Consider the following 18,228-nt stretch of genomic DNA (forward strand, 5'->3'; position numbering starts at 1 on the left):
ACAATTCCTGACATTTAATACAAGTAAAAATTCCCTATTTTAGGTCAGTTAGAATCACCACTTTATTTTAAGAATGTGAAATGTCAGAATAATGGTTGAGAGAATTATTTATTTCAGCTTTTATTTATTTCATCACTTTCCCAGTGGGTCAGAAGTTTACATACACTCAACTAGTATTTGGTAACAAGCTTCCCACAATAAGTTGGGTGAATTATGGCCCATTCTTCCTGTCAGAGCTGGTGTTACTGAGTCAGGTTTGTAGGCCTCCTTGCTTGCACATGCTTTTTCAGTTCTGCCCACAGATTTTCTATAGGATTGAGGTCAGGGCTTTGTGATGGCCACTCCAATACTTTGACTTTGTTGTCCTTTAGCCATTTTGCCACAACTTTGGAAGTATGCTTGGGGTCATTGTCTATTTGGAAGACCCATTTGCGACCAAGCATTAACTTCCTGACTACGTCTTCAGATGTTCCTTCAATATACCGACCAAATTTTCCTACCTCATGACGCCATCTATTTTGTGAAGTGCACCAGTCCCTCCTGCAGAAAAGCACCCCCACAACATGATGCTGCCACTCCTGTGCTTCACGGTTGGGATGGTGTTCTTCGGCTTGCAGGTCTCCCCCTTTTTCCTCCAAACATACCGGTGGTCATTATGACCAAATTGTTCTATTTTTGTTTCATCAGACCAGAGGATATTTCTCCAAAAAGTACGATCTTTGTTTCCTTGTGCATTTACAAACTTGGTTCTTCCTTGCTGAGCGGCCTTTCAAGTTATGTTTATATAGGACTCGTTTTATTGTGGATATAGATATTTTTGTACCTGTTTCCTCCAGCATCTTCACAAGGTCCTTTGCTGTTGTTCTGGGATTTATTTGCACTTTTCGCACCATGTTTATCTGTAGGAGACAGAACGCGTCTCCTTTCTGAGCGATATGATGGCGGTGTGGTCCCACGGTGTTTATACTTGCGTACTATTGTTTGCACAGATGAATGTGGTACCTACAGGCGTTTGGAAATTGCTCCCAAGGATGAACCAGACTAGTGGAGGTCTACAATTTTTTTTCTGAGGACTTGGCTGATTTCTTTTGATTTTCCCATGATGTCAAGCAAAGAGGCACTGAGTTTGAAGGTAGGCCTTGAAATACATCCACAGGTACACCTCCAATTGACTCAAATGATGTCAATTAGAGACTTCTAAAGGAACTTCTAAAGCCATGACATCATTTTCTGGAATTTTCCAAGCTGTTTAAAGGCATACTCAACTTAGTGTATGTAAACTCACTGAAATTGTCAGAACGGCGTGCTCGGGTTGGGGATTAGGGTTTGAGAATAGCTTGAAGGTTGGGAGGGGCAGATCCTCTTGCTGTTCCATACTTAAATCAGTAACTCATAACTCAGCCCTCGAGTTCGGCAGTCGTGTTGGTTTTCCATTTTGCTTTGATTAATTGATGCCACTGATAGGCTGGGAAGTGCACACACAAAGGCTGTTTTTAGGATGAAGGAAATGCAGTAAACATTTTACGTATTTGGTAATGGTGCTGTTTTGATCAACCAGCAGAAGAAAGTTATTATTGTGGCTAACATGGCAATTGTGTACGGTGTGCATGACTATTGCTATGTGGGCCACATTTGAAAAGCAGTGCGTGGTCACCCTGAGGGACACCCCGAGCACCAGAAGCAAACGGACCCCAATGAAAGTTGAATAACTGTGTGCAACATTTTAATGATTTATTTACACTTATTTTACCAGGTAAGTTGATTGAGAACATATAATTTTTTACAGCAACGACCTTTGGAATAGTTACAGGGGGGAGGAGAGGGGATGAATGAGACAATTGGATGCTGGGGATGATTAGGTGGCCATGATGGTATGAGGGCCAGATTGGGAGTTTAGCCAGGACACCGGGGTTATCATCTTTACTCTTACGATGAGTCAGGACACCCGTTTTAACATTCCATCAGACAAAAAGGCACCCTACGCAGGGCTATGATAACTTCACTGCCCTGGGGAATTTGGATCTCCTTTGACCAGATTGAAGAGTGCCCTCTACTGGCCTTCCAACACCACTTCCAGCAGCATCTGGTCTCCCATCCAGGGACCGACCAGGACTGATACTGCTTAGCTTCAAAGGCAAGCCAGCAGTGATTTGGGAGCAGGGTGATATGCTGCTGGCAATTTCAAGAGCACTTAAGAAACCTTAATTAGTACGTACTGTTGCAAATGTAACCAAACATTTATTTGCACAAACCTTTATTTGCAACATGTAAAAAGACAAAAGTAAATGGTATCTGTTCATATCCACAAATTCTTGCTTTTCCAATGTGTCTTTGTAACTATATTTATGGTAGGTCTTCGGGAAAAGTAATGCTTCAACAGATTTCAGCATGATTTCAGATTGTGTTTAGATAAAAGTAACTTTGCTCTCATTGTCACGGTCGTCCTCCTCTTCATCTGAAGAGGAGAGGCGAGATGGATCGGAGGACCAAAATGCGGCGTGGTATGTGTTCATCATTTATTTTACTACAGAAAACACTGAACCCTGAAACCCTATACAAAAACAATAAACGAACTAACAACCGTGAAGCTAATGCAAACTGCGCTGAAACAAGCAATCAACATAGACAATCACCCACAAACAAACAGTGCAACCCAGGCTACCTAAGTATGATTCTCAATCAGAGACAACAATGACACCTGCCTCTGATTGAGAACCATACTAGGCCGAAACATAGAAATGTCCCAAAACATAGAAAAACCAACATACCCTGCCCACCCAACTCACGCCCTGACCATACTAAATAAATACAAAACAAAGGAAATAAAGGTCAGAACGTGACACTCATAGAATGTAGTTCCTTGAGCACTACAGATATCAACCCAATGTTATTTGTGAGAATTGCTCCATTGTTAAACATTTTGTTGGTGACCCACTCTTTGATGGTATGTACAGTCGTGGTCAAAAGTTTTGAGAATGACACAAATATGAATTTTCACAAAGTCTGCTGCCTCAGTTTGTATGATGGCAATTTGCATATACTCCAGAATGTTATGACGAGTGATCAGATGAATTGCAAAGTTTCTCTTTGCCATGCAAATGAACTGAATCCCCAAAAAACATTTCCACTGCATTTCAGCCCTGCCACAAAAGGACCAGCTGACATCATGTCAGTGATTCTCTCGTTAACACAGGTGTGAGTGTTGATGAGGACAAGGCTGGAGATCACTCTGTCATGCTGATTGAGTTTGAATAACAGACCGGAAGCTTCAAAAGCAGGGTGGTGCTTGGAATCATTGTTCTTCCTCTGTCAAATATGGTTACCTGCAAGGAAACATGTGCTGTCATCATTGCTTTGCACAACAAGGGCTTCACAGGCAAGGATATTGCTGCTAGTAAGATTGCACCTAAATCAACCATTTATCGGATCATCAAGAACTTTAAGGAGAGCGGTTCAATTGTTGTGAAGAAGGCTTCAGGGTGCCCAAGAAAGTCCAGCAATGTCACGTTCTGACCTTAGTTCTTTTGTTATGTCTTTGTTTTAGTATGGTCAGGGCGTTAGTTGGGTGGGCAGTCTGTTCTTTTTTCTATGATTTGGTATTTCTGTATTTGGCCTGGTATGGTTCTCAATCAGAGGCAGCTGTCAATTGTTGTCCCTGATTGAGACCCATACTTAGGTAGCCTCTTTTCACTCTTGAGTTGTGGGATGATTGTTTTCTGTTGAGTGTTTGTATCTGCACCAGACAGAACTGTTTCGGTTTCGTTCGTTCACTTTGTTGTTTTTGTTCAGTGTTCAATTACTTTATTAAAAATATGGGCACAGAATAAGTTAGAGGAAAAACAAAAAGAAATGTAGAGACTTATTCAAGAAAGATCTAGTGTAATATATTATAAAAATAAAGCGAACTGGGTGAAATATGGGGAAAAATGCACCAAATTCTTTTTCAATCTTCAATATAGAAATGCTACCAAAAAAAATTATTAAAACTTCTTACAAATGATGGAGTCACGCATGATTCACCAAATGATATTTTGAAAGAGGAAGTAAAGTACTTTAAGAATATGTTTTCATTTCAGTCTCCTCCATCTCCACTAACTGAAACTAATTGTATGGATTTTTTTCAAAATAATAATGTAAAATTAATATCTGTACAGAAAGACTCATGTGATGGCCAAATTACAGAGGAGGAACTGCTTGAGGCAATTGGGACCTTTAAGGATGGGAAAACTCCAGGGCTGGATGGCATACCAGTGGAAGTATACACATTTTTTGGGGGTATACTCAAAGGACCATTATTGGCTTGTTTTAACCACACATATATAAATGGTAGATTATCAGACATGCAACAAGAAGGTTTGATATCATTATTACTGAAACAGGACCCAAGTGGTAAATCATAGCTGATTTTGAAAAGGCTTTTGATAAAGTACGACTGGAGTTTATATATAAATGCCTAGAATATTTCAATTTTGGGGAATCTCTTATAAAATTAGTTAAGGTTATGTATAGTAACCCAAGGTGTAAGATAGTAAATAATGGCTACATCTCAGAAAGTTTTAAGCTATCTAGAGGAGTAAAACAAGGTTGTCCACTATCGGCATATCTATTTATTATTCCCATCGAAATGTTAGCTGCAAAGATTAGATCAAACAATAATATTAAGGGATTAGAAATCCGTGGCTTAAAAACGAAGGTGTCATTGTACACTGATGATTCATGTTTTCTTTTAAAACCACAATTGGAGTCTCTCCACGGCCTCTTAGAGGATCTAGATACTTTTGCTATCCTCTCTGGATTAAAACCAAATTGTGATAAATGTACCATATTACGTATTGGATCACTAAAAAAATGCACGTTTTACATTACCATGTAATTTACCAATTAAATGGTCTGACGGAGATGTGGACATACTCGGTATACAAATCCCAAAAGAAAGAAATGATCTCACTCCAATAAATGTTTGTAGAAAGTTAGCAAAAATAGATAAGATCTTGCTACCATGGAAAGGACGATACTTGGAAAAATCACCCTGATTAACTCCTTAGTTATATTATAGTTGACCTATTTGCTTATGGTTTTGCCTACACCTAGTGACCTGCTTTTTAAATTATATGAACAAAAAATATTCAATTTTATTTGGAACGGCAAAAAAATTTAAAGGTCCTATTTATATAACAAATATGAATTCGGTGGGCAGAAATGATTAAATATTAAAGCATTAGACCTCTCACTAAAGACATCAGTCATACAAAAGTTATACTTAAATCCAAACTGGTTCTCTAGTCAATTGGTACGAATGTCTCATCCTATATTCAGGAAGGGCCTTTTCCCCTTTATTCAAATGACACCTGGTCACTTTCGGTTGTTTGAAAAGGAAATAATCTCCAAAATATCTTTATTTTTTAAACAAGCCTTGGAAAGTTGGTTGCAATTTCAGTTTAATCCACCTGAAAGGACGGAACAAATAGTACAACAAATATTGTGGTTAAATTCAAATATACTTATTGATTAAAAAAAACTGTTTTTATTGAAGAAATATATATATTTTTTTAAGTATAATTTTTGTGAATGATATCATAAATAGGACTGGTGGAGTTATGTCACACATGCAGCTAACACAAACATATGGAAATGTCTGCTCTACCCAAAATTACAACCAATTAATTGCAGCATTACCACAAAAATGGAAGAGGCAAGTAGAAGGGGAAAAAAATAAGGAACTTGTATGTCGGCCTTGTATTAAAGAACATAAATGGTTAAAGAAAAGTGTGATAAATAAAAACATATACCAATTTCATTCAAGGACCAAAAAACTGACAGCTGTGCCATATAAATTGTAAAATAGTTGGGAAGAGATTTTCGATGTACCCATTCCATGGCACATGGTTTATGAATTGATACGCACAACAACGCCGGATTCAAAACTTCACATTTTTCAATATAAATTACTATACAAAATTCTTGCAACTAGTAGAATGTTATATATATATACAATCTTCCCAGCTCTGCAGATTCTGCTGTGAGGAGGCAGAGTCATTAGATCATTTATTTTGGTATTGTCCATATGTAGCTCATTTTTGGTCACAGGTCCAGGAATGGCTGAAGAATTGCAACATTTGCCTTAGAACTAACACTACAGATAGCAATACTGGATGATTTGAAAAGCCATAGTCAATCAATCAATCAATAATATAATAATTATTTTAGCAAAAAAAAATATTTTAAATTTACAATCTGTAGAAGCTATGAGAATAGGAAGGTTAAATTCTTTTGTGAAGCATCACAGCACAGTTGATAAATATATGGCATGTAGAAATCCGAAATGGATGATGTTGAGAGACAAATGGGAGGGGTTGCATGGAGCTGAAGGGTGGGACTAATAACAAGATAAACAATGTAAAATATACGGGATCTGTAAAATGAATATAGGTTCGGAACTTTTGTGAAATAGCATAGTTACAAATAGAAATCAAACTGGATGGACATCAGAAATAGAGGAAGGACTAAGAACAAACAAGAGAGAACTATTGTAAAGTAGACTGTGTCTGTAGAATGTGTATAAGATGTATGGATTGAAGGTAGATGCATAAGTGTTTATTAGTTTACTTCAATTGGGGGATCGGCGGTAAGGGTTTGCGGGGAATAATAATAAAGGTATATTCTTTTAAAAAGTATGTATGTCTATATAGGTATGTGTATGTATATACAGTGCCTTGCGAAAGTATTCCGCCCCCTTGAATTTTGCGACCTTTTGCCACATTTCAGGCTTCAAACATAAAGATATAAAACTGTATTTTTTTGTGAAGAATCAACAACAAGTGGGACACAATCATGAAGTGGATGACATTTATTGGATATTTCAAACTTTTTTAACAAATCAAAAACTGAAAAATTGGGCGTGCAAAATTATTCAGCCCCTTTACTTTCAGTGCAGCAAACTCTCTCCAGAAGTTCAGTGAGGATCTCTGAATGTTCCAATGTTGACCTAAATGACTAATGATGATAAATACAATCCACCTGTGTGTAATCAAGTCTCCGTATAAATGCACCTGCACTGTGATAGCCTCAGAGGTCCGTTAAAAGCGCAGAGAGCATCATGAAGAACAAGGAACACACCAGGCAGGTCCGAGATACTGTTGTGAAGAAGTTTAAAGCCGGATTTGGATACAAAAAGATTTCCCAAGCTTTAAACATCCCAAGGAGCACTGTGCAAGCGATAATATTGAAATGGAAGGAGTATCAGACCACTGCAAATCTACCAAGACCTGGCCGTCCCTCTAAACTTTCAGCTCATACAAGGAGAAGACTGATCAGAGATGCAGCCAAGAGGCCCATGATCACTCTGGATGAACTGCAGAGATCTACAGCTGAGGTGGGAGACTCTGTCCATAGGACAACAATCAGTCGTATATTGCACAAATCTGGCCTTTATGGAAGAGTGGCAAGAAGAAAGCCATTTCTTAAAGATATCCATAAAAAGTGTTGTTTAAAGTTTGCCACAAGCCACCTGGGAGACACACCAAACATGTGGAAGAAGGTGCTCTGGTCAGATGAAACCAAAATGTAACTTTTTGGCAACAATGCAAAACGTTATGTTTGGCGTAAAAGCAACACAGTTGAACACACCATCCCCACTGTCAAACATGGTGGTGGCAACATCATGGTTTGGGCCTGCTTTTCTTCAGCAGGGACAGGGAAGATGGTTAAAATTGATGGGAAGATGGATGGAGCCAAATACAGGACCATTCTGGAAGAAAACCTGATGGAGTCTGCAAAAGACCTGAGACTGGGACGGAGATTTGTCTTCCAACAAGACAATGATCCAAAACATAAAGCAAAATCTACAATGGAATGGTTCAAAAATAAACATATCCAGGTGTTAGAATGGCCAAGTCAAAGTCCAGACCTGAATCCAATCGAGAATCTGTGGAAAGAACTGAAAACTGCTGTTCACAAATGCTCTCCATCCAACCTCACTGAGCTCGAGCTGTTTTGCAAGGAGGAATGGGAAAAAATGTCAGTCTCTCGATGTGCAAAACTGATAGAGACATACCCCAAGCGACTTACAGCTGTAATCGCAGCAAAAGGTGGCGCTACAAAGTATTAACTTAAGGGGGCTGAATAATTTTGCACACCCAATTTTTCAGTTTTTGATTTCCACTTCATTATTGTGTCCCACTTGTTGTTGATTCTTCACAAAAAAATACAGTTTTATATCTTTATGTTTGAAGCCTGAAATGTGGCAAAAGGTCGCAAAGTTCAAGGGGGCCGAATACTTTCGCAAGGCACTGTATGTGTATATATATGCATATGTGTATGGATATATATATTTACCCCAAAAAAATGGGCCGTTGGAAATTATGCAGACAATTACATTGGAAGCAACATTCTTTCCACAATATTAAGCTGATCCACCCTCACATTTTTAATAAAATAAAAAATAAAAAATATGGACACTTACCACGCTGCACATTTGTCCTCACCTTTTTCCACCGCCAACGGCCGTTACAGAATCACCCACCAATCAAGGACCAAGCAGCGAGATCTGGACTATGTGACAACTTGGGACGAAATAGAAAGGTGGTCGGTTGACCCAGGGAGAGTGCCGGAGCCCGCCTGGGATTCTCTGGAGCAGTGCGAGGAGGGTTACAGGAGAATGGAAATGGCGTCACGAACACGGCAGCGCAACAGGCACGAGAGGCAGCCCGGGGAGTGTGGCTAAGTCAGGTAGGAGACCTGCGCCAACTCCCCATGCTTACTGTAGAGAGAGGTGGACCGGGCAGGCACCGTGTTATGCAGTGAGGCGCACGGTGTCCCCGGTGCGCAGGCATAGCCCGGTGCATTACATAGCAGCGCCTCGTATCGGCCGGGCTAGAGTGGGCATCGAGCCAGGTGCCATGAATCCGGCTCATAGCATCTGGTCTCCAGTGCGTCTCCTTGGGCCGGGGTACATGGCACCAGCCCTACGCACGGTGTCCCCGGTTCGCCAGCACAGCCCAGTGCGGTCTTTTCCACCTCTCCGCACTGGACTGGCGACGGGGAGTATCCAGCCAGGTAGGGTTGTGCAGGCTCGGTGCTCGAGACCTCCAGTGCGCCTCCACGGTCCGGTCTATCCGGTGCCTCCTCCATGAACCAGGCCTCCAGTGGCAGCCCCACGCACCAGGCTGTCTATCCGTCTCCTTCCTCCAGGTGCTCCCTCCTGTTCAGCACTGCCGGAGTCTCGCTCCTGTCCAGAGCTGCCAGAGTCGCCCGTCTGTCCTGAGCTGCCAGAGTCGCCCGTCTGTCCTGAGCTTCCAGAGTCGCTCGTCTGTCCTGAGCTGCCAGAGTCGCCCGTCTGTCCTGAGCTGCCAGAGCCGCCCGTCTGTCCTGAGCTGCCAGAGCCGCCCGTCTGTCCTGAGCTGCCAGAGCCGCCCGTCAGTCAGGAGCTGCCAGAGACGTCCGTCAGTCAGGAGCTGCTAGAGCCGCCCGCAAGTCAGGAGCTGCCAGAGCCGGCAGTTAGTCAGGAGCTGCCAGAGCCACCAGTTAGTCAGGAGCTGCCAGAGCCGCCATCAGTCAGGAGCTGCCAGAGCCGCCCTTCATTCCGGAGCTGCCGGAATAACCCTTCACTCCGGCGTTGCCGGAATCGCCCTTCACTCCGGTGCTGCCGGAATCTCCCGTCCATTCGGGGGCCACTGCTAGGGTCCCCAGTCCGAGGTCGTCCTCACCTTCTTCCACCGCCAACGGCCGTTACAAGCAAGCGCCAGGACCGTCTCCTAAAGTTTATTCAGCTGCCTGATCGGGGCACCACCAGTACAGAGCTTGCTCAGGAATGGCAGCAGGCAGGTGTAAGTGCATCTGCACGCACAGTGAGGCAAAGACATTTGGAGGATGGCCTGGTGTCAAGAAGGGCAGCGAATAAGCCCCTTCTCTCCAGGAAAAACATCAGGGACAGACTGATATTCCGCAAAAGGAACAGGGATTGGACTGCTGAGGACTGGGTAAAGTCATTTTCTCTGATGAATCCCCTTTCCGATTGTTTGGGGCATCCGGAAAAAAGCTTGTCTGGAGAAGACAAGGTGAGCGCTACCATCAGTCCTGTGTCATGCCAACAGTAAAGCATCCTGAGACCATTCATGTGTGGGGTTGCTTCTCAGCCAAGGGAGTGGGCTCATTCACAATTTTGCCTAAGAACATAGCCACGAATAAAGAATGGTATGAACATATCCTCTGAGATCAACTTCTCCCAACCATCCAGGAACCGTTTGGTGATGAACAAGGCCTTTTCCAGCATGATGAAGCACCTTGCCATAAGGCAAAAGTGCTAAGTGGCTCGGGAAGAAAACATCGATATTTTGGGTCCATGACCAGGAAACTCCCCAGACCTTAATCCCATTGAGAATTTGTGGTCAATCCTCAAGAGGCGGGTGGACAAACAAAATCCACAAATTCTGACAAAATGCAAGTATTGATTATACAAGAATGGGCTGCCATCAGTCAGGATGTGGCCCAGAAGTTAATTGACAGCATGCTTGGGCGGATTGCAGAGGTCTTGAGAAAGAAGGGTCAACACTGCAAATATTGACTCTTTGCATCAACTTCATGTAATTGTCAATAAAAGCCTTTAACACTTATGAAATGCTTGTAATTATACTTCAGTATTCCATAGTAACATCTGACAAAACACTGAGGCAGCAGACTTTGTGAAAATTAATATTTGTGTCATTATCAAAACTTTTGGCCACGACTGTATATAAACCACTTGTAAAATTAACTATATCAACTACACTTTTTGTTATCACATTTTAACTACAACTAAAATAGGAAAATGAAAAATGTATAGAACCAAACTCACCCTTGGTTTCCCTGCTAAAAATCTGTACCTCGTTGAAATGCATCAAGCCAAACCAGTTGTACCCCCCAGGTGTAGGGGAATTATGCTGTTTAGTGGACAGAAAGTCTCCCCAAGACTTGCTCTGTACCATCTATTCTACACAGACTGTTTTGTATTAATAAATGCATCACAAAGTGCTATGTGTATTCTGAAGAACTGTGTTCCTCTTTGATTTTAAGATCCCTGTGCCTCAAACCCATGCGAAGGTGGCAGCAGCTGTCAGCCAGGCTATGACTCCCACTTCACCTGTCTCTGTCTGGCTGGCCAAAAATACTCTGAGGATAGAAAGCGATGTGAGGAAGGTGGGTAATCTCCTGTCTGCCACCACTAGTGGGTGCTACAATACCATGGAAGACAGTGCGATATAGGCCTAAATAGCTCTGATTGGTAGGGAGAAGAGCTTCATCATCTGCAATGAAAAGTTAGGAACTTTAGAAACTATTCTGATTTAAGACCAGTTGAGAATGTTTTGTCCTGAGTATGGTTAAGTGTGGATAAACTGGTTCGAGATTTGTATTTAGCTTCCACGTGAAACAATCGGATAGGCTTAGGTTTTGGCCAATAAATTGATATATTTATAAATGTATGAATACATAAATGAGAGCAACCTAGATGACAGTGGCTAGAGGAGTCAAACTCAGTTAAAGATATAAGATATTAGCTATAGCATCTATCTATACATGTATATTGGATCTCATTTACCATCTCCTCTGTGGGCTTTTTAACACAATGCTGCATCCCCACTGTTTTCAATAAGTGCTTATAATTCGTATTTGTCATGTGTTGATTCTGATTTTCAGCCAAGGTCTTCCCAGGATCTCTGACCGTGCCTAGTATGACCTTCATCGATGACATGACCAACCCACAATCAGAAGGTTTCAATTCATCAGCTGACAAGTTAATTACTATGGTAAAATAGATATGATACTTTTTACACTAAGTATGTCTGGCTGTAGTTCAAAATCACAACTTTTCTGCAATGTTACATAGGTCATTACCAAGCTGTTTGTGACATTTTTGACAACGTGTAAGCTGGGTAACAGCTGCATTACACTTATTTCTATGTCCTTGGAAACTGTCCCAGTCAACCCAGGTTGTAGAAGCTGTAGAATTTTCCCAAGCAGGTATTTTCAGAACAGTTAGTGCAGTAATTCTGACGAGAAAATATGGGTTAACTTGATCTTCCAAGGAGCATCCATGTTGACCCGTTCAATCAGTGAACATACATCTACTGTAGTAGTATGAACATTCTCATTTACTTCCTTAATCTCACATATGAGATGAAGTTGATAAAGAATTGCCTTCTATTTTAAACATTTTCTAATTAACATGATGGGATACAATTTATTGTGTGTGGGGGTATCATTCAGTCAGTATCAGCTACTGTAATGGCCTCGAAATATGCTAATAAAGATGGACCCCCATGTAAAAATATGATAACGACGACTTTAGTACAGCACCTAGGGATTTTACCCTCTTGGTGTAATGGGATCAGGTTTTGGAATGGCAGTCATAGGGACTAGGGTCCTGGTCGGGTTACCCACCTAATTAACTACATTGGTGTAGGAAGTGGTTAGTACCATTGGAAGCATGTCCCTAGCAAGTCTGGGCCACAGTATAGTTTTCTGAGGCATAGCTATTTTTGGTTGTTAGTGTGCATGCATTACAAAGTAGTCAGAGCTATTCGCACTATATTGAAATGCCTTAGCCGCTATTCAGCTTGATTTCTACACGTAAAACTTCTCTCACGACGATAAAAACAAACCAAAAATGGTTTTAGACAGCTGAAGCAAGCACACACATTTCTTCAGGAAATGTACCATTTCAGTCGATCTTACCTTAGAAGTATTGTGTCAGTAGTGACGTCATCCACCATAAGCCCATGTTTACTTTGCAGGCTGACTAGCATCTATTGAGTGTTGGAATGTCCCATCAATGTAATGCTCAAATCAACTTATACAAGACATGTTTACCGCTATTTAATCCAAAAGAAAGCTTGATATTTACTGGAAGCCTGAGAACATTTTTTGCTGTTAACTTTTCAGTGGGTTTTACATTAACTTTTTCCTTTTGCTGTTTGCAATTTCACGGATGATTATTTGAAGTCAAATTATTCGATTCCCCATGATCTACGACAATGTTTGTAGCAAACAACAGTCTCCTTTATTTAGCTGTACTAGGCAAAAAATGATGAACTGTCCAGTAAATTTATATTGTGAACTTATTAGCATTTGTCTGTCCAAAATACAGATGAGGAATCTTTTCCAGAGTCACCTTGGCTACATTGATTCCACAGTGCTGAATTTCAGGTCAGTGTTAATGTAGTTACTGTGGTCCCTGCTTTTACCAATAAACTATAATTTTGCATTACCACTCACGCTATAGGCTACTCTACAATTTGTTTGTTGTTGGTTTGATTCTAACAAACTACCTTCATCCTTGAAGTTAATGTCTTCTTGAATTTTTTTTACCTAATTTATTGTGTCAGTCCAGATTATTATAGCCATCATGATAATGTATAATTTTGATTTGGAAGATATCACACGCCCAAGACAACTATTGACAGAAGATTGATGCTGTTGCTATCACTACTTTCATGAGTATGTGATAGTTCCATGATGATCATAATTCTAAAAACACTGACACTAATTTGCCTCCTAGCAAAATGGCTAAGGGTCCGGCCCGTACCATCTGGTCACTCAAGTCAGGTGGTGTCAACGTGGCCATGGAGAACAATTTTAAACTCGACTCCGTCATCACAGAAGCCGTCATCAATAGAACGATACAGGGTGCTATTGTAGACTGTGACAAAACGGGTGCCGTTTGTTTAAATGATCTACTTAAAAATGCAGCATACAAAGGTACGTCCCCTATAGTAATAGTAACGCACTATTCCCTTGATGTATAATGACTGTGGTTTAACATAAGCTAGGAGACAATCTTGTGAGCATAGCTACAATGAATGTCAAGGGGAAGACAGAAAATCAGTGGTGGAAAAAGTACTCAATTGTCATACTTGAGTAAAAGTAAAGATAACTGTAAAAGTGAGTCACTGAGTAAAATACTACTTGATTAAAAGTCTAAAAGTATTTGGTTTTAAATAAACTTAACTATCAACAGTAAATGGAATTGCTCAAATGTACTTAAGTATCAAAAGTTAAAGTATAAATAATTTCAACTTCTTTATATTAGGCAAACCAGACAGCATAATTTTCTTGTTTTTATTTAATTTACAGATAGCCAGGGGCACACTCCAACACACAGACATAATTTACAAATGAAGCATTTGTGAGTCCACCAGATCAGAGGCTGTAGGGATGACGAGAGATGTTCTCTTGATAAGTGTGTGAATTGGACCATTTTCCTGTCAAAATGTAATGAGTACTTTTGGGTGTCAGGGAAAATGAATGGAGTAGAAAGTACATTATTTTCTTTAGGAATGTAGTGAAGTAAAAGTTGCCAAAAATATAAATAGTAAAGTACAGATACCCCAAAAACTACTTAAGTAGTACTTTAATAAAGGACTTTTACTTAAGTCCTTTACACCACTGCAGAGAACTAAGTATGCAATCAATCACAATCATGATGCTGTCATATGACATTGGTAGTATGATGTAACTTCACACTAGAGTACTGATCCTCTTAAATCCTGTTGCTGGAGAGATGTACCTGAATTTTGTTCCGTGATTAAACTTTTAATCGGATCTTCAACCCCTTCACTTGCTGAATCCTGTGTTTCACTGCTGAGCTACAATACAAACTTGCAGTACTGCAGCTCTCCAGGAGCAGGATTGAGGATTACTGTTCTAGGAAAATATGTAAAAGAGGAGTTGAACAGTAGAAAACGGTTTGTCACTGAAACTCCTATTGATAGACATCTGGAGCATTCAGTAGACTAGGCAACTATGATGTTAACTAGCCAATGAATTCTGAACACTATCCACATTACTATGTCACTAATGTTTGTAATGCTTAGTCATGTCTTTTGGATGCGATGTATTCAGGCCTCCGGGGGGGGGGGGTAATGAAGACATGATGTGGGGGGATATTGCGTCATATCAGGAAATTGATTGAATTGATGGAATTGAACACTATTTGCCCCAACCACAATGCTGAATGGAGGTACTTTCTTACTGTATGTAATCCTCTCCCTGTGGCACTGTCTATACAGAAACCGATCTGTGTGATTCGTATCGGAAACCTTGTGACGACACGTCAACTACTTGTACTTCTGACAGTGGTAGACCTGAATGTACTTGTCAGGACAATTACGTGAAATCGGAATACTCTATCAGAACATGCAAAGGTGAGTGGCACCGATTGTTCCTCTTACAATAGACTCTGGGGGTTTGTATGAGAGAGGGTAAAAAGAGATTGGGTCTTGGTGGTGTGTGTGTGTGTGTGTGTGTGTGTGTGTGTGTGTGTGTGTGTGTGTGTGTGATAGACTTACTTTACCGTCTCTGTCTGCAGCTTGTGAAAGTGGGAAGAAAGCAGAGGACGGTGTGTGTAATGAGTAAGTACTTAAAACATTTAATCAATTTAGTCATTTCCCATCAATTCATTTATTCAGTCATATCTATTTTCACGTAAACAATGTCTTTCAACTGGGAGTTTGGATACAGTGTAATGGTTAACTTGCATTATTGGTCTGTGCAAAGATTTAAAAAAATGTTTTTTTCTTTCAGTTGTTCATTTGGTTACTCGGGTTTAAACTGCAATGAATGTAAGTATAACATACCATATTATGGTATGATTCTTCCTTCCAAGGATTTGACACTAGGCTGCCTCTGGCCTTCGCAATAGGTGTTGTTCTCTCCTTTCATGTGGTGTTTCCTGTAATAGTGGTATTGAGTATACTAGTGTTGGCAGGTTTTTTTAACATATCTCTCCCCCCTCTCTCTTGCTCTCTCGCTCTCTGTCTCTCTGCAGCATGGAAGTTGATTCTGGTGATTGTCGGGACTGTTCTTGGTGCGCTGCTACTCATCACACTAATCATGCTGCCAGTAGTTGCACGCAAGTGAGTCACACCCACACAGAGGACAACATTTACACCATAATATTTGAATCACATCAAATACAATTCAATATATACCTTCATCTTTAATCTTGTTACGATTCCACGATTGACCCTAATGGAGTATAAAAGGAAGTTGTTAAATCTTATGTGTATTGTCGTCTTCTATAGGACGTCCAAGAAGAGCTCCTCCAAGAAGTCCTCGAAGAACGCTGAGGTTCCTACCTACACCAGCCCCTATACCGCCAAGGACTTCAGGGCATCGGCCTTAACCAATGGGGGGGTGACCAATGTCAGTTCAGGTTTTGCGGGCGTACCCAAGATCCCCCGGGCCATGCCCAACAACAACAGCTGGGACCGTGGCAGCAACCTGGAGATGACGGAGAGCGGTAGCAGACAGGCACTGGTGACCAGGGGAGACAAAGGAGGGGTAAGAACCTCGGGAAGGGAGAGAGGAAGAATGAGTGAGAAAGGAGGGTGGGGAAGATACAAGAGTTCATCTGGCCAGATAACTACCAAAATATTACTTTATGTCTAATCTCGGACATCCAGAACTAACATCTTGCGTAATTTCACCAGATGCTCGATTAACTTCTGGGGGTAAACGTGTTAGAAAATCTACTAATGAGACTAGCGAAGTCTCCACCTCTAAACCGAAATACTCAGCCGGTTTTAGGCAAGTCTATGGTCAGCATGACCCCTGATTTATCCATATGATCAGTGGCACAAAGTCAGTGTGGAATTCTGGGAGGGAAATGCTCATGCAGGGTTATTGCTAAATTGTCAAATATTTAAATGTCAGTTACTATACATATAAAGTACCAAATAGTACAAAGAACTGGGCCAATTTAACCCCACGAAAAACAATTTATTGAAGAACATTTCAAGCACTTGCATTCAACATTAATTATGCATTAAAGTATACACAAAAAGGTGTATTTTTAGGAAATGTTGTATTGGTTGTAATATGATGTCTTCTCAACCAGAACACTAGTTACAACCAGAAAAGGACGTCATTAAAATGTCTGGTGCCAAATTTTTCCCGCTGGGTAAAGACCAAGACCCCCAGGACTGAGATTGTCAGATACAGATGTTGTTTTGTGTTTTAGATTGGCAGCTACCAGAACCCTGATGACACAAGTAGCTTCAACAACAGGAACCCCTACCAGAGCGGAGGTCAGGGCAACAACCCTTACCAGAGCGGAGGTCAGGGCAACAACCCCTACCAGAGCGGAGGTCAGAGCAACAACGCCTACCAGAGCGGAGGTCAGGGCAACAACCCCTACCAGAGCGGAGGTCAGGGCAACAACCCCTACCAGAGCGGAGGTCAGAGCAACAACGCCTACCAGAGCGGAGGTCAGGGCAACAACCCCTACCAGAGCGGAGGTCAGGGCAACAACCCCTACCAGAGCAGAGGCTAGGACAACCCTTACTTTACACACGACAATGGAAGAAGAAACTGAAGACCCACTGGAACAGTCAATTAAGGATACCATTTTCTTCAGAACGCAAATGCTTAGAAATCAGAAACCAATAACAATGGTTTTTAAATAGTCCTACGTGTGATTCTGCCCTATGTTCTACTCAACTTTTATGCACTGTGTATCAATCTTTTTTTTGTTGTACAATAAATGATAGTTGAGTTGCAGTGTCCATTCTGTCCAAGAGTGGGCGGTGTATCCAAGCTCCTGAAATGTATGTAGCCAAAAGGCTACTAATGTATTGTCGCTCAGTTTTCCTTATGTTTTTAAGTATTAGTTAATCCATTCTCATGTCCTGATTGTATTGTAGAACTGTAATGAATGTGTTTTTTTCTAATATCAATCCAATACTGTATTCATGTGTGATACATGAGGGCTTAGTCTGTGACTCATGCAAATCTTACGTTAATGCCAATGCAAGATGTTATAACGTGAAAGGCCCAAGTTTCGCGTGCTAAATCATCATTATATTATGATTGCATGGGTCTGTCATTTTAAATGTTTCTTGTTAATTTATTTGAATATGGACGAACCCAGTTCAAATGGTGTTAGGGGAATTTATTGGTGTGGTTCGCCATTGTCTATTTGATCTCTTGTACATCTACACCGGGGTTTACAAATAGCAAATAATGCCTTTTTATCCTTAATGTGCCATCTTAATACATATTGTATATGTCATATAAATATAGTCCAATATAAATAAACAGAATGTGTGTAAAATTGTTCAATGAGACACACCGTTCAGTATGATGACTTTTACACAATACATTTTGTAAATGAGACTGGCCTCTCGTTGGAATAAAGAAAAGGAAAATAAATCCATTTTGAATTTACAACTGCGTTTGGTTATTCATTCAGAGTTT

The 18,228-nt window shown here is 40.9% G+C and overlaps 1 protein-coding gene across 1 annotated transcript in view; it reads left to right on the forward strand.

The window, feature by feature from the left end:
* LOC139367537 (mucin 13b, cell surface associated) overlaps positions 1-18,198 on the forward strand; it is a 36,679-nt gene extending 18,481 nt beyond the window's left edge. The window contains exons 3-12 of the mRNA XM_071105782.1: positions 11,050-11,172; positions 11,671-11,780; positions 13,121-13,179; positions 13,532-13,731; positions 15,042-15,176; positions 15,341-15,383; positions 15,556-15,593; positions 15,800-15,887; positions 16,056-16,314; positions 16,994-18,198. Coding sequence (XP_070961883.1) covers positions 11,050-11,172; positions 11,671-11,780; positions 13,121-13,179; positions 13,532-13,731; positions 15,042-15,176; positions 15,341-15,383; positions 15,556-15,593; positions 15,800-15,887; positions 16,056-16,314; positions 16,994-17,305 — 1,367 coding nt within the window. The 3' untranslated portion in view covers positions 17,306-18,198. The remainder of the gene's footprint in view (positions 1-11,049; positions 11,173-11,670; positions 11,781-13,120; positions 13,180-13,531; positions 13,732-15,041; positions 15,177-15,340; positions 15,384-15,555; positions 15,594-15,799; positions 15,888-16,055; positions 16,315-16,993) is intronic.
* The last annotated feature ends 30 nt before the right edge of the window (positions 18,199-18,228 follow it).

The sequence above is a fragment of the Oncorhynchus clarkii genome, chromosome 16 (assembly GCF_045791955.1).
Source record: "Oncorhynchus clarkii lewisi isolate Uvic-CL-2024 chromosome 16, UVic_Ocla_1.0, whole genome shotgun sequence".
In the NCBI taxonomy this organism is placed as follows: domain Eukaryota; kingdom Metazoa; phylum Chordata; class Actinopteri; order Salmoniformes; family Salmonidae; genus Oncorhynchus; species Oncorhynchus clarkii.